The sequence below is a fragment of the Eulemur rufifrons genome, chromosome 16 (genome assembly GCF_041146395.1).
Source record: "Eulemur rufifrons isolate Redbay chromosome 16, OSU_ERuf_1, whole genome shotgun sequence".
Taxonomy (NCBI): Eukaryota; Metazoa; Chordata; class Mammalia; order Primates; family Lemuridae; genus Eulemur; species Eulemur rufifrons.
In genome coordinates, this window is record NC_090998.1 from 58175597 (window position 1) to 58200468 (window position 24872).

The 24872-nt window shown below is 33.4% G+C and overlaps 2 protein-coding genes across 4 annotated transcripts in view; one reads left to right on the forward strand and one right to left on the reverse strand.

Annotated features, from left to right (window-relative positions):
* Window positions 1–555, reverse strand: part of CAPS2 (calcyphosine 2) — a 40128-nt gene extending 39573 nt beyond the window's left edge. For all 3 annotated transcript variants that reach the window (XM_069490148.1, XM_069490147.1, XM_069490146.1), the window contains exon 1: window positions 475–555. In XM_069490148.1, coding sequence (XP_069346249.1) covers window positions 475–555 — 81 coding nt within the window. The remainder of the gene's footprint in view (window positions 1–474) is intronic.
* Window positions 556–8317: 7762 nt separating this feature from the next.
* On the forward strand, window positions 8318–24341 carry GLIPR1L1 (GLIPR1 like 1). Its single transcript, XM_069491575.1, has 5 exons — window positions 8318–8491; window positions 14040–14285; window positions 18155–18246; window positions 22837–22925; window positions 24256–24341. The coding sequence occupies exons 1-5, from the start codon at window positions 8318–8320 to the stop codon at window positions 24339–24341; spliced, it is 687 nt and encodes a 228-aa protein (XP_069347676.1).
* Window positions 24342–24872: the final 531 nt, after the last annotated feature.

Genomic DNA, 24872 nt, shown 5'->3' on the forward strand with positions numbered 1-24872 from the left:
AAAGTTATACAACCACCATCACACATCAAATAAAGTTATAAAACCACATAAAAAAATGCTCATGACTCGTGTTACATAAAAAGCAGGATACAAAATTATATATGCAGTTTACAATGGGGTAGCAATTATGTAAATCCACTAAAATGTTTAAATAGAGTATTTCTTAGTGTTGGAAATATTGATATATTTTCTTCTTTGACTATTTTTCTTTTTATATTTTATGTACATACACAGATAATTTTTCATATAATACTAATATGACAATAAGCTTATTTTTAAAAAATAAAACTAACTCAAGCAGTGGCAAATTTTCATGTAATTATTATCTTCAATTTTGGTAGCTCCATTCTACAAATCTAAGAAATGTTTACCCTGAATATTTGTGAGTATAAGTCACCATAAAAACATAAAGAAAGCATCAGAAAATTATTTACTGAATCATCCTGAAAGAGGAAAATTATATAGCTTACATACTTGTAATGACTTCTTTCTTCCAGAGAATGGCTGAATTTGGCTCCTAGAAGCAGCAGCAACTCCTTTAACCTCTAAATCCATTCACGTTCATGTAGTTGTCACTCGGTATACTTTGAAAAAGGCAAAATTAATATAAAATAATAATTCTTACCCTAATTTTAAATAATCCATACAAATTACATAATAATACAACATGGAAAGAAATCATATGGTTAATCACTTTTATTAAATATTTCTGTTGCCAAAATCAACTATTCCTAGGATAGATTATGCCCTGTGGTAGTCTGAATAATGTCCCCCCAAAGGGGTCCACATCTTAATCCCTGGACCCTGTTAATATGTTACCTTACATAGCAAAAAAGTACTTTTCAGGTGTGATTAAGAATTTTGAGATGGAAAAATTATCCTGTATTATCTAGTGGACTCAAAGTAACCACCACGGTCCTTATTAGGCAGGCAGGAAGATCAGAGTGAGACAGAGATGTAAGGATGGAAGCACTGGCCAGAGAGCAGCAAAGATGCTTTGCAGCTGGCTCTGAAGATGGAGAAAGAGGCCATGAGAAACTTCCAGAAAGTAGAAGAGAAAAGGAATAGATTATCCCCTAGAGCCTCCAGAAGGAACCACCCCTGCTGACAGCTTAGTTTTAGTCCCTTAAGACCCACTCTGACTTCCAGAACTGTAAAAGAATAAATTTATGTTGTTTTACACTACTAAGTTTATGATAATCTTTCAGCAGCAATAGGAAACTAATGCATGTCCCTCTTCTCTATCACATTGAAATATACATTTATTTCTTTACTCATTTTCCAAACCTTTAACAGTTTTGGTTTTGCCAGAGTGGGCTGATGAAAATATTTTTAGCAAACAGTATTCTTCATCTAATACAAAGAATAAAATAGAGTGAATCATCCAATTAATATTATGTGGTGATTGGTAAAAATGATTGCAAGAGAATGTTGAAAATACTAAGCTTGCAAATATTTATGAAATAAAGATCAGATGACTATATCTGTCGCCAAAATTTTGTATATTTTATTTTATACTTTATCCTTATATTACCAAGGATAAATTTTGTTTAATTATTCATTCATACTATCTCTTTCTATAAATAGACTTGGATTTATTTTAATAGTAAATTATTTTTGTTTTCTTAAAGATAGCATGTCGTACGTAGTACCAGCTTGAAGTTAAATTTATGTTATAATCCTGATTTTTGCCACTTTCTCATAATTTAAGTTTAGCCAATGTTTCTAATGTGTAAAATGAATTTAATGTTAGCACTTTTCTCATCCTGCTGAATAATATAACAGTCAATAAATGGTAGCCATCATTATTATTAAAATGTACTTTTATTTCACCACCAATGAAACATTTTTACCTGAAAGATAATCCAGTTCCTTACTAACTTGTATACAGGGTTTCCTTCATCCCATCCTCAGACCACTTTTCCCCTAAAAAACCCTTACCTTCAGCCTAGAATTCTACTCTAAGAGTAAAATCAGGAAGACTTATCAACCAACAGTAGACTTATTCTGAAAATATCACAAATCATCAGATTTGAGAATACTCTAATAATACAGTACTACAAATGGCTTTCTTTTCAGAGCTATTTTTCACAAGGAAGCAACTTGTTTTAAAGTTGCTCTTGGTTTGGTATGGGTTTTTTGTTCTTGTTGGTTTGTTGGGGTTTTTGTTGTTGTTGTTGTTTGGAGGCTGGGTTGTTTAATCACAAGCGTTACTCTCTTTGCCATGATGATTACAAGCTAACAAGCCCAAGTTGAGATAGGGATGCTTTGCAGTCAGCACAGTGATTTTCCCAACACATCAGTCTCTCAATTATCTATACCTTAGTAACTATTATAGCCATTTCAAATCACTATAGATCATTTTAGATCACTATAATTCATTTGCAAATAATATTAATAAAAACAACAAAATTTAAAACCTCAAATGTCCAGGTCCTCTTAGTCCTTGTACTTCCCCAGTCATGACAGTTATCACTCTTCACCATAATTAGCTTTTCATTTCTCTAATAAACTGTCAAGACCAGGAAGGGTGGTATCTCCTACCCTTAATGTAGCATAGATTCTTAATAAATATTTATTTAGTCAACAAATTAATGCATACCCAAATATATGTATACATTTTAAAATATTCTTAGATCAGTGTCATTTCTTTGTACCTAATGACATAATCATAAAGCCAACATATAAATTCTGTTTTCAAACAATTAGATAAGGTGTTTAAAGCATTAAACAATAGTTATTTGTGTTGAATACTAGCCTATAACCTTATAAAGGCAAGGACTACTAGTTTTGTTCACCCTGTATCTCAGGACTTAGAAAACCTAGAAAAGAGTAAGAACTTCATAAATATTTATTAAAGAAATTAATTCAGTCAATTCAGAACTACATAGTACAAAAATATTAATAGTTCATTCAGATATAGTAAGAGTATTCAAAAGACAATGCCATCATATATGGAACACTCCAGAATTTATAGAATTAGAGCAGTCAAGCCACTGATACACTACTTAGAGAATCTTATTAAGAGTTGGACAGCACTTCAGAGATAAAATAGCCAAACTTTTTGATTTTAAAACTGAGAAAGCTGAAATCCAGAAAAGTGAATTTTACTTTGCCAAATTGTTTGCCAGTTATTGCAGAGCCTGAGTGCATACACAGTTTTCATACTTCCTTCCAGTATACTAGACCCTCACTGGAACAGGTAACAGAAGAATTAATTAGCTGCAGAGGCTAAAGAATACCAAGAACCTAAACTTTGTGGCACAAGAATCAGCATTCTCAATGAATGGCTGTGAACCAATCTCTGGATTGTCCTTGGGTTGGACAAGGGTTGTCCTTGTCCTAAAATACTGAATATCCAGTTAGGATATATTGGGGCCCCGGGGGGTGGCAGGAGGAGGGAAGAACACTTCTGAATGGCTTCCGTCCCCACTTCAACTGCTGCAAGTCATGAGATGTTTTTGCTAGCATGCAATAAATGTTGTTGGCTGTTATCTTACTGCTACCAAAAGAATTGAGCTCACTTCCCACTTTCCTCATTTTTTAAGGACGATTATTTCCAGTTTCAATAATCATCATTTTTCTCTTGGTGAGTGATATTAGTGGCTATTAATGTTGCTTATACCAAGTCAGAATATAATGGAAAGCAAAGAATAAATTGATCTAATCCAGCTCATAAACAAGAGAAAAGGAAAGAGATTTGTAAATACAATTTAGTATTTAAGGTTCATGAGAGCAGGGACCAAGTCTATTGTGAATCCAGGATGATCACAGACCCAGGTCTCTGAATTGAATCTGAGGTCATTCCTAATTTTAAAGCAATCTCCTTGCTCTCCCATCAGTCTCCCCCAAAATTAAATTATACTTCAGAGCACCCGCAGTGTACCCAAAGGAATTCCCCTCTCCCTCCTATCTGGGATTTTCGGACAGGCAAAGGACACAATGGACAGCGGAACAGACTTGACTTAACAAGCTCTGCAATGAACACGTCCAGAGTAGGAGGGCTGCAGAAGGTATAAACTAGGGCGCTTCCACCCAGAACCGTCTTCAGAAAAACTTCAGACGGGACAGACTGGAAAGAACGGTTTTCAGAGAGGGCTCTAGATAGGCCAGGCCCGCGGCTGCAGGTTGCCTGGCAACAGGCGCCTCAACGCAGGGCCTCTAATTGCCCGCTCTCATTTCCGGAAGAAAAAAGGTTGTCGGACCCAGTCCCTCGTTCCTTTCAGCGATCTACCGCCCCCCAATATGTGTCCCCAGTTCCTGGGCGTGGCCTGCCCCACCCCGTCCAAGACCCGCAGTGCTCGCAGACTTACTTGCTGGGAAACCCAAAGGGGTGCAGTTTTTGCTGCCGCAGCCAGAGGCACCGCGGGGCCCCTAAACCCCGGCGGGGAGCTGGAGCGGACTCACTCACCTGGGCTTCTCATACGCAGGGAGAAGGCCAAAGCCCGGCCCGGATCCACAACGGTTGTTGTGTAATTCTTCGTATAGCTGAATTCTATTTAATATATTTCATAGAGCACCTATCATATGCCCAGCCCCCAGATTGGTGTTTTGAGAGGGATAAAAATTTAAGCATATCCTGTAATATCCTCTCTCAAGGAGCTTGCACCTATTTAAAAACACAAAACTGAGTATATTACATTGAGATATATAGATATTAGGCATAGATATAGATATTATTTTAAATATATGTGCACATATATATAGATTATCACATATACAATTACATGTGTATGTGCGTGTATATACGTATATATAATATACAATCTAAAATTACATAATAGAAAGGACACAGGCCTAGAAGTTAGGAAATCTCCCTTTTATTCTTTACTCTGTCAATTTTTTTTTTTATATTTACTCTGTACACAATGTTTTTGGGCATCATCTCCTCATCCATAAAGAGGAGGGGCTGGTTGGAGATATTTCTGAGATTCTACTCCACTCTAACATGTGCTAACTTTCCTAAATTATGCAGGTTAGTACCTAAATTAGAAGTCAGATCCAGTTCTCTTCCCACATAATCATGTTGTTTGTCTAGTCTGCAGTAACTTTTCAAAATTAGCTCCCCTGAAATTGTGTCAGCCCATCTTGCACTGGTATAAAGGAATACCTGAGGCTGGGTTATACACAAAGAAAAGAGGTTTATTTTGCTCGCAGTTCTACAGGCTGATCAAGAAGCATGGCACCAGCATCTGCTCCTGATGGAGGCTTCAGGAAGCTTCCAATTGAGGGAGAAGGAAGAGCAGCCTCCTCACATGGCCAGAGCAGGAGCAAAAGAGGAAGTAGGTGGTGCCAGGCTCTTTTAAACAACCAGCTGTCATGTGTCTACTAATAAAGTGGGAACTCAATCATTATCTCAGGGAGGGCACCATGCCATTCATGACCGATCTGCCCCTCCATGATCCAAACACCTCCCACCAGACCCCAGCCCCAACACTGGGGATCAAATTTCGACATGAGATTTGGAAGAGCCAAACATCCAAACGATATCAGTATTATCAAAATGTGCAGACTGGAGCCAGTTTGGGAGTAAAAATACAAATACATTTTTAAAGCATAAAAATAGTAAAGTCAATGTGTATAATGTTATCATCCTTTCTATTTCCCCCCTGCACTTTATAGAATTCATATGCCCATTATCCCCACATAGAATGAAAAGCAAGAGTAAACTTTTTAAAAAGCACATAAACATGAAACAAAAAAACTAAACTTTTTTTTTAAGAATTTATCAAAGACTGTAAAAAATCTCAGGGCCCAACTTACTTTGGCCATTCTATAAATAGATATAGAAGAAAATAACATTAGGACATGCCCTTGTCTGTTCCTGGTACTTAGGCTTTGTACACCTAAATTGTTTCAGTATTTCTGAATATAACTGTCTAAGCCATTAGGAACATGATCTAAAAAAATACATTTATACAATTCAGGTATTTTGTTAAAACATTTATTATTATAGGAGTAATAATCTTAGATTATGTGTTGGCTATGTGTATTGTAATTTTTTGCCAATTTTAAATTCATTACTCTATGAAATTTATGTTGTTAAAGCCAGTTAATTTATTTATACACTAAGTGAAACTACATTAACAATATGTTAACCTTTATTACTTTGCAGATTCAAAATAGATTGCATTTGAAGCTCAGCTTTTACTTTAAATTTTCATTTACTTGTTCATTCATTCATGCATTCAATAAACATCTACTGAACACCAACTATCTGCCACTATACCCAATGTTAAGAAAGATAAACATATAAGCCTATCTAGTATTGCTTTTTAAATTATTGGTTGAGTTAAAAATATTTATTGTGTATATATATGACAGGTAAAATATAGTTTCTGCTCTCAAGAGGCTTACGGTTGTATACAATATTATTAGAAAGTTAAACAGTACTCACTCATTTCTTCATTCATGCATTCAATAAATTTTTACTGAGGGCCTACAGTACCTGTTTAAAGTGCTAGAGATCTAGCAGTGAAGAAAATAAGGCCACTGTTGTGGTGAAGGTTACAATCTAATAAAGGAGACAAAGGTTAAAGAAATAAATAACACAAATTCAGGTAGCAATTAATGCAAAGAAGAAAAACATAACAGATTAAGTGAATGGACACTGCCAGATTGAGGATGTAGAGTGATCAAGGAAGATTTAACTGAAGGGAACTCTGCAAAGCACATTGCAGACAAAAGGAACAGCAAGTACAAAGGGCTAGGGGAGAGCATCCTTGTCAAACTGATGGATGTGGCTGAAGCAGAGTGAGCGAGGAGAGAATGCAGGAAAGGAGCCAGAGAGTTAGGATAGTTAAGTTAGATTATGTAATGCCTTGTGGACCATACCTAGGACTTCAGATTTTATACTGTGGCTCCCACAATCAAGTGAGCCAATTCCTTAAAATCTCTCTCTCTTTCTCTCTCTCTCTCTGCACATTTATTTATTAAAAAATTTTCTTTATATATATCTATGTATATATACATGCATATACTTGTATGTATTCATGTATATACACAGGGAAACATGTATGTATATAGCTATATAGCCATCTGTATACTTATACACACACATACATACACACATATATGTCTATGTTTACGTATACTGGGGTATGGGATATCAGAAGTTTAGTCTGGACTATGTATGTGATACTAAATTTTTGATAGTACAGCAGAAATATTTTCTTTATTGTCCAATAGAATTTCCATTAGTATCCTTGCATTTTCTCCATTTTATAATCTAATTTTCTGCTTTTTTATTAAAAAAAGATAACACTTCCATCAAAGTGGTTTTTTTTTGTTTTGTTTTCTTTTTAGTGTAAAGGTTAATTGACTTGACTATGGCAGAACATTCAGTAGATGTAAATATATTAATATATTCACTTGAATTAAATAGCATTATTAAAAAAAACTCTCAACTTATTAAATAAAGACATTTGAACCATAGAAATACTGAAAAAATGTCATCTAATGTCATGGAAAAAATGCTGGTTTATTATTGAATAACAATATAACTGATATAATGGATTTAAAACATTAAGCCAAATGAAGTTGATTTATATTGCAACGTAGGTCAAATAAGCAACCGAACGCACTCCATCTAGTATGTAGAATACCAATTAAAACAGTCCTTTTGAATCTTCTAGTCACCAACAGTAGGTCTGTTCCAAACTAACAAAAAGGAAAGATTTTGTCAAGAGGAACTACTTGGCTACACTTTTTCACCTGTTTATTTTTATCTTTCTTGGTGTTCAGTCTCTTCAGATAAGAAAACAGAAGCAAACTGTTAAATGTTTGACAAGTGAATAATTTAGTGCATAGTATGTCATCAAGTGTATGAATTGCCTATTTTTACTCCCAATCTCTGAAGAAAGGGGCAATATGGTGCTGCTGTTTATATAAGCTATACACGGAAGCAGAGTCTATGTAATCCTTTGCACAGGCCTGGCCCATTATCAGCATCCTATACTTGTTGTTAACCTAACATTGTGCTGCCTTCGTGTTGCAATCTGGATTACAATCCAGGCTCACTGTGCGGTGACTCTGGATTCGATTTGTGGAAAGCAGTTAGGATGGTTCCAACTCCTGCCACCAGGGGGAGACTCAGGGCTTTCTCCTGCAGGGCTTTGTAGCAGGCGAATCCTGCAGCGTGTCCCGTCCCCATGACAGCACTGCCCACGGGGGCCCAGCACTCTGAGCCTCCCAGTGCTGGGCTCGAGCCTGTGCAGGAGGTTGGAGCCAAGGGAGATAGTGGACCGAGACGCCGAGGAAATCGGGTTGTCGGAGCCGTTACTGGTCTACGCAGTCAGAGAATCTTGGGCGTCCTCCCATGGCTCCGAAGAAGAAATTTAGTTGCTTATGGATCTTAGGTCTGTGTCTGGTAGCCAGTAAATCTTCCAAAATCCCAAGCATCACAGACCACAAATTTATAGACGAGTGCGTCACGACTCACAATGAATGGCGTAGCAAAGTCAGCCCCTCTGCAGGAGACATGAAATATATGGTGAGAAAGAACCTGGGCTGATTCTTACATCTTTGGTTCATCCTAAAGTATCTGGGCGGTATATTTCATGGACTTATTGTACTAATTCCATTTGGACTTTATATATGCAGTTTAAAAAAACAAAATCACCCTTTGACTGAGCTGTCTCCAGGGTAACGGTGGAAGTGGATGAGAAAAGAAAACTTAAATCTGTTCCTTGACCAGTACTTAGTTTCTTGGCCAGGGGACACGAGGAGGGCGGGGTGCGGAAGGGGCCGTGTTTGGAAGTAGCTTGGTTTTCACCACTAAGGTATTTTATGTAATTCGCACAGGTTTGTTGGTTTCCCCCCACTTTTTGGCTAGCACTTCCTGTCTCTCACAACCGAGTTACTAGGTATAAAAGAAATAGCACAAGGATGGAGAGTCTCTTGTTTTCATATCTATTTTTATTAATATAACATATAAACCCAAAGTGAAAACACCATGTGTAGTGTTCATTTGAAAAAAAAAAAAAAATTGCTCTTCAAGGATGTGACTAAGGAAATCAGCACTTGAACACTATCAGATGGTCATTTTCATGAAACCTAATAACTATGTGAAATTAAATTCCAAAAACATTGCACTGGTTGTGTCTTTTGTAGACCTCCATCATATAGACAATAAGGCAAAAGTGAGTAATCTATTAAAGACAAAGCATAAAGAGCATTGTGTTATTAAAATAATCTGTAGAAATTACAAATTTTTAACAAATTCTTGACTGAATTTTATTCCTGGAAATTTCCCTTGCATTATAACTTTTTCTTGCTTGTAAACATGATATAATTATGAACACAAATGTTGATAGTATTAGTCTATTTTATGTACTATGCAAATGTAGATACATTATAACTCATGTCTATTCCAGCTTTCTTCCTTTCTATCTAACAGAAAATAAAATGGAAATAATTATAAAATTACAACTCAGGCACTAAAATAAGTTCAAAACAGCACTATTCTACTGTATGGGAAAATGATATTTTGAGGAGGAGGGAATTTCAAAAAGGTTTGGAAAATAAAACAAAAATAAACTGATCTCTTTCATGCAGTATTGTTCAAATATTTTAATGTATTATGTTTACCTTAATCTCCAACAGGTTAGGGGGTGGGCACAGGGCATGAATGAACTAGAAATAAATCTTAAACTGAACTCATAAATGCTAATATTAATAGTGATATTGGTTATATCTTTTGAAAGAATTTTATTGTATATTATATGATTAAAAGAGTAAATGTGGGATTAAATATATTTTCTTCATATTTCCTTCATAACATTGGCTACTTAAAGCAAATAGCAATGTATTGTGAGGTTCATAATGATGTATTATAGAAGCAAAATTACAACCAAAGCACAAAGAATGAAGTGGGGATAAATAGAATTATTCTGTTGAAAGTTCCTTACATTGTTTGTTAAGAGTTATAATTAATATTTCCATGAGGACAAGGAGAAGTTAAGAATGCACATTTTAATATCTAGAGTAACCACTAAAAAATACAAAGAGACCTAAAAATACAATAAATAGAATACTAAAAAGTCCTTGATTAATATTTGGGAAAAAAGTCAGGAACAAAGAACAAGAACAGAGGGGATAAACAGAAAATAGCAAATGGTAGACTAAAACTTAACCATTTTAGAATTACATTAAACACAAATATTGCACATGTCAATTATAAAAAAAGATTATCAGATTGGATTAATGATTTTTGTAACAAAAACAGGTCATAGACAGGATCAAAGTAAAAGGATGGAAAAATATGTTATGCAAACTTTAAACATAATTAAGATAGAGTGCTATATTTATATTTGACAAAGTAGAATTTAAGACAAGGAGATTTACCGGAAATAAAAGGGAACATTTAGGAATGATAAAAGGGCCAGTTCTACAAAAGACACAACAGTTCTTAATGCAAAAAACTCTAATACTAAAACATACACTGGGGAAAGAACACACTATTCAATATATAATGGTTCTGGGAAAATTGGATAGCCATATGCAGAATGATGAAATTGGATACCATCAATTAACTCAAGATGAAGTAAAGACTTAAATGTAAGATGTGAAATGATAAAAATCCTAGATGAAAACCTAGGAAAAACGCTTCTGGATGTTGGCCTAGGCAAAGAATTTATGACTAAAACCCCAAAAGCAAATGCAACAAAAATAAAAATAGACAAATGGGTCTTAATTAAGCTAAAATCCTTCAACACAGCAAAGGAAATAATCAAAAGAGTAAATAGAAAACCTATAGAATGGGAAAAAGTATTCACAAACTATGTATCTGGCAAAAGACTAACATCCAGAATCTACAAGGAACTCAACAACTCAGAAAGAAAGAAACAACTCCATTAAAAACTGGGTAAATGACATGAACAGGCATTTTTCAAAAGAAGATATACAAGTGCCAAAAAGCATATGAAAAAATGCTCAACATCACTAATCATCAGATAAATGCAAATTAAAACCACAATGAAATACCATCTTACTCTAATTAGAATGGGCATTAATAAAAAGTAGGAAAAAACATAGATGTTGATATAGATGCAGTGAAAGGGGAACACACACACACTGTTGGCGGGAATGTAAATAATACAACCTCCGTGGAGATCAGTATGGAGATTTATCAAAGAACTAAAAGTAGATCTGTTTGATCCTGCAATTCCACTACTGGGTATCTACTCAAAGGAAAAGACATCATTATATCAAAAGATATCTGCACTCATAGATTTATCGAAACACAATTTACAATCACAAAGATATGGAATCAAACTGAGTGCCCATCAAACAATAAGTGGATAAAGAAATGTCATATATATGTGTGTGTGTACACATACACACACACTTACTCATACACACCATGGAGTACTACACAGCCATAAAAAAGAATGAAATAATGTCTTTTGCAGCAACGTGGATTGAAATGGAGGCTATTAGCCTAAGGGAAGTAACTCAGGAACATAAAAATAAAAGCTACATGTTCTAACTTACAAGTGCGAGCTAAACTGTGGCCATCAAGGACACACAGAGTGGTATAATGAACATTGGAAACTCAAAAAGAAGGGGAGGGTGGGAGAGGGTAAGGGATGAAAATTACCAGTGGAGTGCAGTGTACACTCAGTTGTACTTTGGGTGATGGGTACAAGAACCCAGACTTCACCACTATACAATACATACACATAATGGAATTCAACTTGTAGGCCCTAATTCTATTTAAAAAAAAAACAAAACAGAAACATATTACCACATGTCCCAGTAATTACACACCTTAGCCTTTCTAAGTTTCCTTTTTTCCTAGAAAAGGTAAAATATATTGCTTCACAAAAATCTGTTAACAAATATTTATAGCAGCTTTATTTATGTTGGTCCAAACTTATAAACATACAAATTTCCATCAATAGTGAAAGTTAAGCAATTGTGGTACATCTTTACTGTGGAATACTACTCAGCAATGAAAAAGAACAAACTATCAATGCATAGAACAACATGGGTGGATCTCAGGAGCACCATTCTGAGTGAAAAAAATCCAATCTTAAAATGGTTACATTCCATAGGATTCTAGTCATATAACATTCTTGAAATGACAAAATTATAGAAATGGACAACACCATTAGTGATTGCCAGGGGTTATGGATAGAGTGGAGTAAGTAGCGACTGAGTGTGACTTTAAAGGGTTAGCATGAGGGATCATTGTGATGATTGGAACAGTTTGTATTTTGATTGTGGGGGTGATTATTTCAATTTAAATGTGTGATAATATTGTATAAAACTACACACACATACAAATGAATGCATGTAAAACTGTTGAAATCTTAAAAAGGTCTGTAGATGGTACAGATTGTACCAATGTCAATTTCTTGATTTTGATATTATACTATAGTTACAGAAGACATCATCGGCCGGGCACGGTGGCTCACCCCTGTGATCCTAGCAGTCTGGGAGGCCAATGCAGGAGAATCACTTGAGGTCAGGAGTCCAAGACCAGCCTAAGCAAGAGCAAGACCTCCTGTCTACTAAAAATATGAAAATTCGCTGGGCGTGGTGGCAGGCGCCTATAGTACCAGCTAATCAGGAGGCTGAGCCAGGAGAATTGCTTGAGCCTAGGAGTTTGAGGTTGCTGTGAGCTAGGCTGATGCCACGGCACTGTAGCCTGGATAATAGAGTAAGACTCTGTCCAAAATAAATAAACAAATAAATAAAGAAGACATCATCATTGGGGAAATTAGTTTATACAGGACCTTTATGCTATTTTTGTAACTTCTTGTGAATTTATAATTAGTTCAAAATAAAAAGATTTTTAAAAAATCAACTTGGCAATAATAACTACATTGAGACTGTCACTTTTATCATAAATTGTTTCTGGACTCTATTCTGTTCCATTGGGCTGTCTGTTCTTGTGTCAATACTATACTATCTTAATGAAGTTTTATGAAAATCTTGATATCTGGTAGAGAAAGTCTACAGTTTTGTTCTACTTGTAAAAAATTGTCTTAGCTATACTTGGTCCTTTGCATTTCCATATAAATTTTATAATCAATTTCTACCAAAAAAAGCCACTTTGATTTTATTAGAAATAAATTAAATATCAAGATCAGTATTTTTTTCAATATTGATTCTTCTGGTCCATGAACATTTTATATCTACCCATTTATTTAAGTCTTTTAAAATTTCTTTCAGTGATATTTTATAGTTTTCAGTGTGGAGATCTTGTATATCACTTATACATATTTGATATTTTTAAAGCTATTAATTTGTAGAGATATATATGGAAATTCAAATGATTTTTTGTACATTTTCCTTGTATATGGCAACTTTGATAATTTCACTTATTTATTATAGTTTTGGTTATCTATTCATTTGAATTTTGTATCTATCTGGAAGTGCCATCTGTGAAAAATGATAGATTCCAATCTTTATACATTTTATATTTTTTATTAGATATATTTGTAGCTTATATATTCTATTAGACTACCTAATCTTTTGTACAATGTTAAGTAGAAATAAAGAGGGCAGACATCTTGTTTCTTTCCCAATCTCAAGGGAAATCTTTTACTATAATATTTCACCATTATATAGAGAGGTTTTCTGGGCTTTTTGTAGATACCCTTGAATAAATTGAAGAAATTACTCTCTTTCTATTCAGAGTTTTTTTTTCTGTTTTTCATTATTAATGAATATTTATCCTTTACTTATGATAAATTTGCATGAAATTCTGAATTATTAGACTTTGAACTCTGACATATTTTAATCACATTCAGATTTAGTTGTTGGGTGTCTCTAATGGATCAGGCCATCTGCTCATTACTGGAAATATAACCATGAACTGTCACAGAGTGGGTATTAAATGAGTGTTACTGAAGCATAACTAAAAAGAAATGACTAACTATGAACATAATAAATACATAATAACTACCAAAGAAAAACTATATTTTATTAAAATAACAAAACTAAGTAAAATGTAATTGATAACAAAATTATTAGAATAATTTTGATGCAAACAAATGCACAATTCAATGTAAATTATTTTTATCTTTCAGAGTTGGGATAAAAGTTTAGCGAAGACAGCTGAAGCATGGGCAAAGAAGTGTCAATTCATGCATGACAGCTGTTTAGATACAGCATACGCATGTGATAAAAATTTTCAATATGTTGGACAAAATATATGGTTAGGTGGAATAAATGGATTTACATCAAGAGTTGCCATTACTAGTTGGCATAATGAAGTTGAATCTTATAATTTTGATAATATGTCATGTTCCAAAATTTGCGGACATTATACACAGGTAAATATTTGATATCTTATTAATTGGTCCTTATTTGTGCACATTTCAATTGCATGACAAAATTTTTTAGTATTTTCTTCTGAATTTCTTTTTAATTTATGAAAATCTCACCTTTATTTGGGAGATATTTTTACTGGGAATAGAATTCTATATACTGAGTTTGTTTTTCTGAACTTAAAAAGCTTACCCCACTGTCACTTGCATGCTTCCAACAAAAATTCTACTGTAACCCTCTTATTAATCCTTTGTATGTAATGTGTCTTTTTTCACTTACTGCCTTTAAATTTTGTCCTTTATCCTAGATTTTGAGGAATTTAATAATAATTTACCATAGTTTTCTTCATGTTTCTTGAGATGCAGTTCACCGGGTTTCTTGGAGTTATAAGTCTATAGTTAAATCAAATTTGGGAGCATGTTGGCCATTGTTTCTTGAAATATTTCTTTCTCTCCCTTTCTATTCTCTCTTTCTAGAGTCTAGTTATGTGTGTAGAAGGCCACTTAAAGTTGTTCCACAGCTAATTGATGCTCTTGTCTCTTTATTTCTTGAATCTTTTTTCTGTATGTGATTAATTTTGGATAGTCTTCTTGCTACATCTTTAAATTCACTAATCTTTTCTTCCATAATGTTTAATCTACTATTAATCCTATGTAGTTTATTTTCAATCTTAGAACGAGAAGTTTAATTCGTGGGGTTTTACAAAAATGTCTTCAATGGATATGTCTGTCATCTTGCTTTTTAAGCATATGGAATACAGTTATAATGATTATTTTAATGTTTTCCATGCTAGTTCTAACATCTAGGGTAGCTCTGGCTTAGTTTTAATGGATTTACATTTTACTTCCTTATGAATCAAATTTTCCTGCCTCTTATCATGTTGGGTAAATTTTATTATATTCCCAACATTGTAAATTTTGCCCTAAAAAGTGCTGGATTTATTTGTGTACCTATAAAAATACTTGAACTGTCTTCTAGAGCATAGGTAAGTTATCTGGAATTTATTTGATCCTTTTGGTGCCTACTTTTAAAATATGATAGGAAGAATGAAAGCAGTATTTAGTCTAGAGTCAGTTATCTCTCACTACTGAGGCAGAATTCTTCCACATACTCCACCCAGTGCCCTGAGAATGATGAAGTTTTACAGTTTGCATATTCCTGGCTTTGTGTAAGCCTTGGTATTGTTTCCTGTAGTTCTTTTTTTTTTTTATTATTTAACAACTTTGGTTTACTTAATATGTTTCCTCTAGTTCTGATAGGTGGTTCTTTCCCAAGCCTGGAGTAGTTTCTTCTCATGCATGCTCTGACTAGCACTCTGCTGAATAGTTGATGAGGACCCTCTGCAGATCTCCACAGTTGTGCAACTGTACACTTCTCTTCTCTTCAGTATTCTGCCCTCTAACTTCTGCTTCCTTGGTCTCCCCAGACTCTCAGTTCAGACTTTCTCAACCATGTGAGTCTATCAAGTTTTTCCTGGTTTTCCCCTCCCTGAGCCATAATCTGGAAACTCTCTTAAGACAGTAAGCTGGGACAATTACACAGTACGTATCTTTTTTTCCCCAACTCTCAGGGGCATTATCTTTTGTTGCCTAATGTTCAGTAGCATAAAAATCATTATTTCCTATGATTTTCCCAATTATTTTTATTGTTTCAAGGTAGAAGCATAAATGTGTCCCTGCTACTGCTTTTTGATAAAAAGCAGAATTGAATTTTTAGCTAAGCTTTAATCCTAGATATGGTACTGAGCTCCTAAAAACGACTGTTAAAGCAATAGAAAGAGCTCACTTTCTTCTCCAACCTTACACATTTGTATGAATTGAATTAATATACAGTGTCTGAAAGCAAGTCATTTTTATCAGAGGTACAGTGAACAAAGAACAGCAGCTTCCATTTTCCCCTCTCTTCACTCCTTATTCAACAACAGGATGCTCTAAGTCTGGACATCCTCTAGTATATCAGGAAAGATGTTGGTAAAAAATATGGTTTGGCTATTGCTGTGAAAATTGAGAGAATGAATCAAATGTCAAGTGTCCTAATAACAAGCAAAATACAATATACCTAATATGGCATCAAGGCTGAGTCACAGCCTTTATGTTAATATATCCTTTGTCTTCTCTTTCATTGTAAGGAAAAAAGAACCTGTTCCCAAATGCCCCTTCTCTTTTAGCACTGCTACATGAGAAATGGGCGCTTACTCTTCATTGGCTAATTTACATGTAAGTTTAATAGTTAGTAATAGGTTCATTCTTCTTATTAATTCAACAATTATACCTTGCTTAATGTTCAAAACAAAATGAGATAAAATTTTTTTGCATTCACCATTTGGTAATATTCTATTAGAGTTACATGCATTGTTTGTATTAATGTTACATCTAGCTCCTTTAATGAAAGCAGTACATTTTTTTCCTTTATTTTTCATTTGTACATATTCATGGGGTACAAGTGCAATTTTGCTACATTGATATTAATATATTCAATAGTAGTGAAGTCAGGACCTTCAGTGTATCCGTCATTGGAGCAATGCACGTTGTACCCACCATGCACCTCCCATCATCCACCCCGTCCCATGCCTCCACCCCTCTGAATCTCCAGAACTCAGTACATTTTAAATCTACACATAGACAACATTTATTTTTATCATTCTCAAAGCCAAAATAGTTTACTTTAGGTAAATTAATCAAATGGAATTACATGGTATAGCTGGTTATTCATGAACAAAATTTTTAAACATGATTTCTTGAAAATATATATACTTGCAGTTGTATAGTTTATAAATTTTTAAAAACATTCAAAAGGAAAGGGATCTTTTAATGATCTAGCTTAATCTCATTTTATTAAGTGGAAAACTAGCTCAGAATTGATATGTCACTCTCCAAAGCTACACAAATGGCTGGAAGCAAAGCTCATCTCTTACATCTCAGTTCACTGTGCTTTTTATTGCACTTTGCTGCCTCTCAGGCAACCAAAGAGCCATTAAAATATATTTTGCAAAATTATTTATTCTGTCTATAACAAGGCCATGGAAAAAAGTGACTAATATATAGTTTAGGTTAATAAATTTTGCTAATAGAGTCATAAAATAAATGAGTTCAGAAAATTTATTTCTGTTGTCAAAAATCTATTCTCTACCAAATTTCCTTGGGTTATTTTTTAGATAGGTAAATCAGTATTTTCCATTTGCTCATTTGGAAAATGAAGAAAAATTTTATTCTGTCATTATCACAAAAGACTACTAATGTTCTTCACCTCTTTATCTCTCTCTTATGGCTAGTTTTCCATAGAAGTCTTCAGCCTTTTGAATAACTTTGCCATTCTTTGCAACTAGATAAAAATATTCACCATCCTTAGGGCATGCATTTTTTTAATCAACTCAATATGTTCTTAATGCCTACCTGTCTCTTGTGACTTGACACAGGTGAGAATATAGTTAATACCAGAAAATTAAAAATTAAATTATGTAGGATTTTTCTGAGAAAAAAAATAAAAGTTATTGTTTTTATTTATAGTATTATTCTAATATTGCTTGTATGATATGCCCAGGGAGAGAATTAAAATATATTTCACAAATCATCTAGAACATCTTATAATTTTGTCTATATTTTATACTATGATTTTGGCTTTATATTATATTCTTCTTTTATTTATGAGAATTATCAGTGAGGAAAAAACTAGTTAGGTAGCCCTCATGAAAACAGCCTCAACAAAATAATCATTTTAAACTAAATATTAGAAATTAGAGAAAAAATAGTAATAAATATTTATGTATATTCTTTTTGTTGTTAGCATGACAAAGACTATACCTACTCCTACAATGTACTGTTTATATGCATAGATGTGTTTTGCATATTATATTTTTAAGTTGCTTTCCTCATAGGTAGTCTGGGCCAATTCATATAAAGTTGGTTGTGCAGTTGCAGATTGTCCTAAGCTTGGAGGTGCACTGTTTGTATGCAACTATGGACCTGCGTAAGTTATTTTTCTTTTAAAAATATTTTAAACTGAAATTAATGTTAACAATGGTTTCCAAGAAGAGACTCTTATACTGGACACAAATATATTTTTGATAAGTAAAGTCTCCCTCTACAATGATAACCAAATGACATATGTGAAAATAGAAGATGGTGATAGAATAGTGCCTTGTCCAAGGAAGAGCTACGCCTGTCATAAAATATTTAAACCTTAGAGTGAAAAAGATGGAGATTGTCAAGTAAAAAAAGAGATAATATAGCATACATTGCCACAATAATATCTAAATACTGGAACACAAAATGGTTGGCATTTGCTTCCCTAATACAATATAAGTGGAATGAAAAAATGATTGAGAATGATGGTAAAAGTAGATTACCTTAATAAAATAACCAGAAACATTATAATTGTCTCACTGATAATTGCATATATAAATGGAAATATAGCTTAAGCCTAAAGGGAGACTCCAAAAATGAAATTCTAGAACTCTAATCCCAGTGGATCTGTACAAGAAAGAATATAAAGACACTTAATAACCCAACTCTTCAACAAACAAAAATTTAAAAATAAAATGTGCAAAAGATAAAAACAAAGACAAAGGATAACTACACAGAATTGGCAAGAAAGGAACAGAGATATGCCAAGATTACTATGGAGAGATAGAAATGTGTGTGTATCTCTCTGTGTTTTCTTTCACTGCTTCTCAGAAGCAAAAATAAAAATGACAAATTCATAACCTTAAAACCTGAGGCAGAATACAATTTTTGTAAATACAAGATAAATTGCAGAACTGCTGACACTATTTATTGCCATCATTTCTGTTGAGGAGACTAATCACTGAATTTGAAAGCAAAAGAGAAAAAAAATTAATAGAGGATTAAGGCTCATGGTGCAATAGAGCAACATGTTGCTTTGAATAAGCCAGGTTTTTGAGTTCAAACAAATCATGTACATAACAGATTGCTTATGGGTCTTTCAAAAGCATAATAGGATATTGTCATATCACTCCTGGCTTGGTAATAGGGACCAATATACCCTACCAACTGAAACAACAAACAAAAAAAGAAAACAGACAAGATACAAAAAGCAACAGTTTTTGGGTTTTTTTTTTTTTTTTTGAGACAGAGTCTCGCTTTGTTTCCCGGGCTAGAGTGAGTGCCCTGGCGTCAGCCTAGCTCACAGCAACCTCAAACTCCTGAGCTCAAGCAATCCTCCTGTCTCAGCCTCCCGAGTAGCTGGGACTACAGGCATGCGCCACCATGCCTGACTAACTTTTTCTATATATATTTTAGTTGGCCAGATAATTTCTTTCTATTTTTAGTAGAGACGAGGTCTCCCTCTTGCTCAGGCTGGTCTCGAACTCCTGAGCTCAAACAATCCACCCGCCTCGCCCTCCCAGAGTGCTAGGATTACAGGCATGAGCCACCGCGCCGGGCCTAAGCAACAGTTTTTAAGACACTGGCTATTATACAACAAAGGGCTGTGATCTCTGAGAAACAGCAAAAAACCAAAGTTAGCTTTATAATTGCCCTAGCTTACTACATTGAGAGAGTTTTCAGGCCATGGCACATGGACAGAGAACTAAAGCAGGAGTTGAAGAAATTGAGCTAAGACTTCAGGAAAACTTATACAGCTACAGTTCATGGAAGACAGTACCAGAGAGAACTACGTGCAGAGAACCTAAGAGATCTGCAAAGAATATTCCCTGAATATTCTAGAATACTTATTACCACGTGTGTGTGTAAACTACCTGAGGCCAAGGTAAGAGCCATCTGAAAGAGTTGGAGGAAACAATTTCTGGCACTCACACAGGGAGTAGAAAAAGACTGCTTCAGATACACCTAACAATTCATAAATTGAAACCTGAAAGTATTAAAATGTTCCCATGTAACTTAACTGCATCCAAAAAGAAAAAAAAAAACAAATAGATTTACAGAAATGAATAATATCCAGCATCTACTGCTTACAATGTGTGGCATCTAATCAAATATTACCAGGCATGCAAAGAAGCAGGAAAATAAGACTTGTAATTAGGAGGAGAATCAATCACTTGAAACTGATACAGAACTGACACGGATATTAGAATTAGCAGGGCTGATTTAACATTTTAAAATAAATCAAGGTAGTTCACGATATTAATCAATCTGAAAATAAGGGATCATATGATCATCTCAATAGTTTCCAAAAAAGCCAAATATTCATTCCAAATAAAGGCTCCCAGCAAACTAAAAAACAGAAGCAAATGTCATAAACCTAACAAAGGGCATTTATGAAAAACTCATAGCTAACATTATATCTAATAGTAAAAATATTTTTCTATAGAGTAACAGATAGTAAATATGCATGCCATATACAGTCTCTGCTACTTATTCATCTTTCTTTTTGTTTTGTTTTTACTAACCTTCTAAAAAATATTAAAAAAAAAAAAATCTTAGCTTACAAACTGCACAAAAACAGACCACAGGCAAGATTTGGCCTAGGGGCCATACTTTGCTAACTTCGGGTCTATAGGTCTATGTAAATCCAATTAACTCTGCCAAAACTCTCCTTAAACTAATAAAGTTAGCAATTTTTCAGAATACCAAATCAATTACATGTCCATATGCTAGCAATTAACAATCAGAAATTGAGTTAAAATAACAATACCATTTATAATAATATCAAAAAATATAAATTATCTAGGGATATATCTGGCAAAAGAGGAAAAAGACCTATACACTGAAAACTGCATAGTAGTCATGAGAGAAATTAACAGACATTAGAGATAATTAGATATATATACATTGCTAGAGAGGTACACATAATTACATATATAGATAGATTACATATTACATATATAGATTACATACATATATAATATACATAATTAGAGAGATATACATTGTTCTTGAGTTAGAAGGATCAATATTTTTAAGATGTCATTTTTTTTCTGAATTGTTCTATGGCTTCAATACAATCCCAATAAAATCCCCAGCAGGATCTTATTATAGAAATTGACAAGCTGACCAGAAAATTCATATAAAAATTTAAAGGACTTAGAATAGTCAAAACAACTTGACAGGGAACAAATTTGAAGGGCTAATGCTATTGTTTTCAAGAATTATTAAAACTATTGAGTAATCACAACATTGTGGTATTGGTGTAAAGTTAGACAAATAGATCAGTGGAACAGAATACAGAGTCCAGAAATAAACCCACACATGGTTGACCACATATGTTCTACTGATTTTTCACAAATAGACAAAGGCAAAGTAGTAGGAAAAGATTTTTCAACAAATAGTGCTGTAATAATTAATCATATGTGGAAAAATAACTTAGATCTATACAACATACAAAAACTAATTCAAAATGGATCATAGACCAAAGTATGAAATCTAAAACTATAAAACTTTTAGAAGAAAACCTTAACAAAAACCTTTGTGACCTTTAGATAACCAAAGATTTTTTAACTACCACACCAAAAGCATGATCCATAAAAAGAACAAATTGATAAATTATATAGCATTAAAATTAAAAATAACTTCTATTCAAAGACACTGGTATGAGAATGAAAAGACAAGGCACATACTGGAAGAAAGTCTGAAAAACATATATCAAGTAAAGGACTTATGCTGAGAACATAGAAGAACTCTCACAACTCGATATTAAGAAAATTTATAAAACTCAATTTTAATAATGGCCAAAAGATTAACAAGGAAAAAAATGAGTGGCAAATAAGCACATGAAAAAAATGCTCAATATCATTAGTCATTAGGGAAATACAAATTGAAGCCCCAATAAATACCACTGTACAACTATTAGAATGGCTAGAGACTGGCCATTCTAAGTGCCAAAGACAATGTGAAGGTCCTGGAATTTTCACACACCGTTAGATCTGTGTCCATATAAGAATTTATACATGAATGTTCAAAATGTTCACAGAAACTTTATTTCTAGTAGCCAAAAACTTGAATAACTCAAATGTCAATCAACAGATGAATGGATAAATAAATTGTGGCATATTCTTTAATGGAATGCTACTCATATTATTACATTTTTCTTTGCTACTCTCGGTAAGTAAAACTTACCTAGTCTTCCACAGATACAGACATGACCAAAAAAAAAAAAAAAAGGTTTGTTAAAATGTATTGGCTTATATTATTGAAAAGCAAACATAATAGCTGTCAGATCATTTTCTATAATATCATCAAATGGAACCAGACAAGACTATTATATTTTACTTTTAAATTAAATCATAAAGTACATGTTTTCATTCACAATTTAAATTTTACAAAATGAAGAGATAATCATAGTATCTATGACAAAAAAACTTTATGGCTATCACAGACATAATTACATTAGGTTCCCATCTAATTTGTGTTCTATAGAATATTCAAGAATATAACTGCCATTGGATTTAGGGACATCCTGTAAATAACAGTTTTAATAGTTTCTTTTTACAAAAGAAATGAGCATAAAATTAGAACAAAGTTATTTTTCCTTTTCAACATTAATGACTTGGTGAATAATCAGAACAACTTGCATAAATGCATACACTAAATTAAAGAAATTAATAGTCATTTGGCTAATCGATGTCTCTCTTTTTTACAGAGGAAATTATGTAAATACTAGCCCTTATAGGAAAGGAGAACCTTGTTCTCTGTGCTCAAAGGAAGAGAAATGTGTAAAGAAGCTCTGCCGTAAGCAAAAAGGAAAAAAAAATAATCGTAACATTCCATTGGGAGAGAAAAGTTTTCACAAATTCATTGTATTTTTAAATTTGGCTACTCAAGTATATCATTTATGGGCAAGATTTGATTACTGCTGATTATATAAATCTTTTGTCATAAATCATCATATTTAAACTCAGACAATCCTTCCTTTCTTCACTGATTATTTTTCCTCTCAAGCCGTAGAGCAGAAAGGAATGAGGTACAACTGTGTTCCATTTTCATCCTATGAATCTGGATTTGTGTTTTCTCTTTTTTGTTGGTCAGTCTTTATAAAAAACCGAGTTTTAGCTTGGGTGACTTCTTTTTTTGATAGATAAGAGATATAGTATAATGGTAAGTATGTAGTCCTTGAAGTCAGATGGCTTAACTCAGAGGTGATTAAGAGGATTAACTATGATGAATTATTACAAAGTTATTTGAGCCCCAAACAAAGTAAGTTCTCAAGACATTTTAGATATTGTTATAATTAAGTTTCTCATTATTTTCTATCATTTAACCCAGTGTATATTTTTCATAGCATTTATCACTATCTGAAATTATCATTTTATTCATTTTATTTATTCAGTTCTAAAATTGGTGATAAAAATTCCCCTCTCACTTTCCTACAATGAAAGGGACTTTATTTTTGCCCAATAACCATTATATCTAAAGCCTAGAATTATGCTAAATATGTAGTAGAAACTCAAATAAATGAATTTTTGAAAAGCAAATGAATTATTAACAAAGTGTAAGAGCCTATTAGAACAGCAAACTGGGGAGAAAGTTTTTCATGTGGAAAGCTATGGAGCAATATTTGGAGCAAGGACTATCTCAAAAATGAATGAAATTGTTAACGGAGGGTTCTTCGTACATGAAACTCAACATGAAGAAATTATGTTTGTTCTGGGACTTAAATTGGGCACGATTGGAATGCCAGAAATACAGTTAACTACTTTATAGTTTTGTTTATTTTTTATTTTTGAGCCTTCCACACAAGAGGTGTTCTAAAAATATTTGTTGACATGACATTGTTGGTAGGGAGCATTATAAAGGTTTTTAAGTAATGTAGGATTGGGTAGAATGCTTTCATTTTCTTAAGTTAGAAAGGCAAGCTAATTTTCCTAAGTGGATTATCTTATTCTAAAATTCAGAAAAGCAAATGAATACTTTTCTTTTTATAGTATTAAACTTTTTTTCTATTTATGGATTTGAAAAATTACTATACCCGAAATACCTATCTAAATATTTTAGTATAGAGCCTATTATTTCCTACCCTTGAAACTAAATTGTGCTCTTAACTGTTTTGTTTTATTGACAGAAAATCCACTTCTGATTGGGAAAACACCTCAGCAGATAACCTTTAATTCATTCTACCTAGCTTTTATTCTTGTGAGAATCTTCTAATTGTCTTTTATATATATGATAAAGTTTCAAATATGACAATAAAGGAATAGTTTATAGCTAAATGTAATTCATCATCAGTTTAACTGTCTATTAAATCTTCTAAACTCTTATTTGGTGTCTAAACTTAATGCCCAAAGGAGTTGAAAACTTATGTCTACACAAAAACTGGGACACAGATGTTTATAGGCCAAATCTTGGAAGCAACCAGTATGTCCCTTAGTAGATAAAGGAATAAATAAATGTTGGTACATCCAGAAAATGGAATATTATTCAGTGCTAAAAACAAATGAGCTATAAAGTCATGAAAAGACATGGAGGAAACTTAAATACCTAATACTAAGTGAAAGAAGGCAATCTGAAAATGTTACATACTGTATGATTCCAACTATATGACATTCTGAAAAAGATAAAACTATGGAGATAGTAAAAAAAAAAAAAAAAAAGTGAGTGGTTCCCAGGGGTTAGGAGGGAAGGAGAGATAAATAGTTTGAGCACAAAGGGCTTTTAGGACAGTGAAACTACTCTATATGA

Bases quoted from the DNA above. Each gene is read 5' to 3' on its own strand.
- GLIPR1L1 (XM_069491575.1), top strand. From the start codon at position 8,318: ATGGCTCCGAAGAAGAAATTTAGTTGCTTATGGATCTTAGGTCTGTGT. The intron at 8,492-14,039 runs GTGAGAAAGAAC...TTTATCTTTCAG, and splicing joins CAGGAGACATGAAATATATG to AGTTGGGATAAAAGTTTAGC. The intron at 18,247-22,836 runs GTAAGTTATTTT...TCTTTTTTACAG, and splicing joins GTATGCAACTATGGACCTGC to AGGAAATTATGTAAATACTA.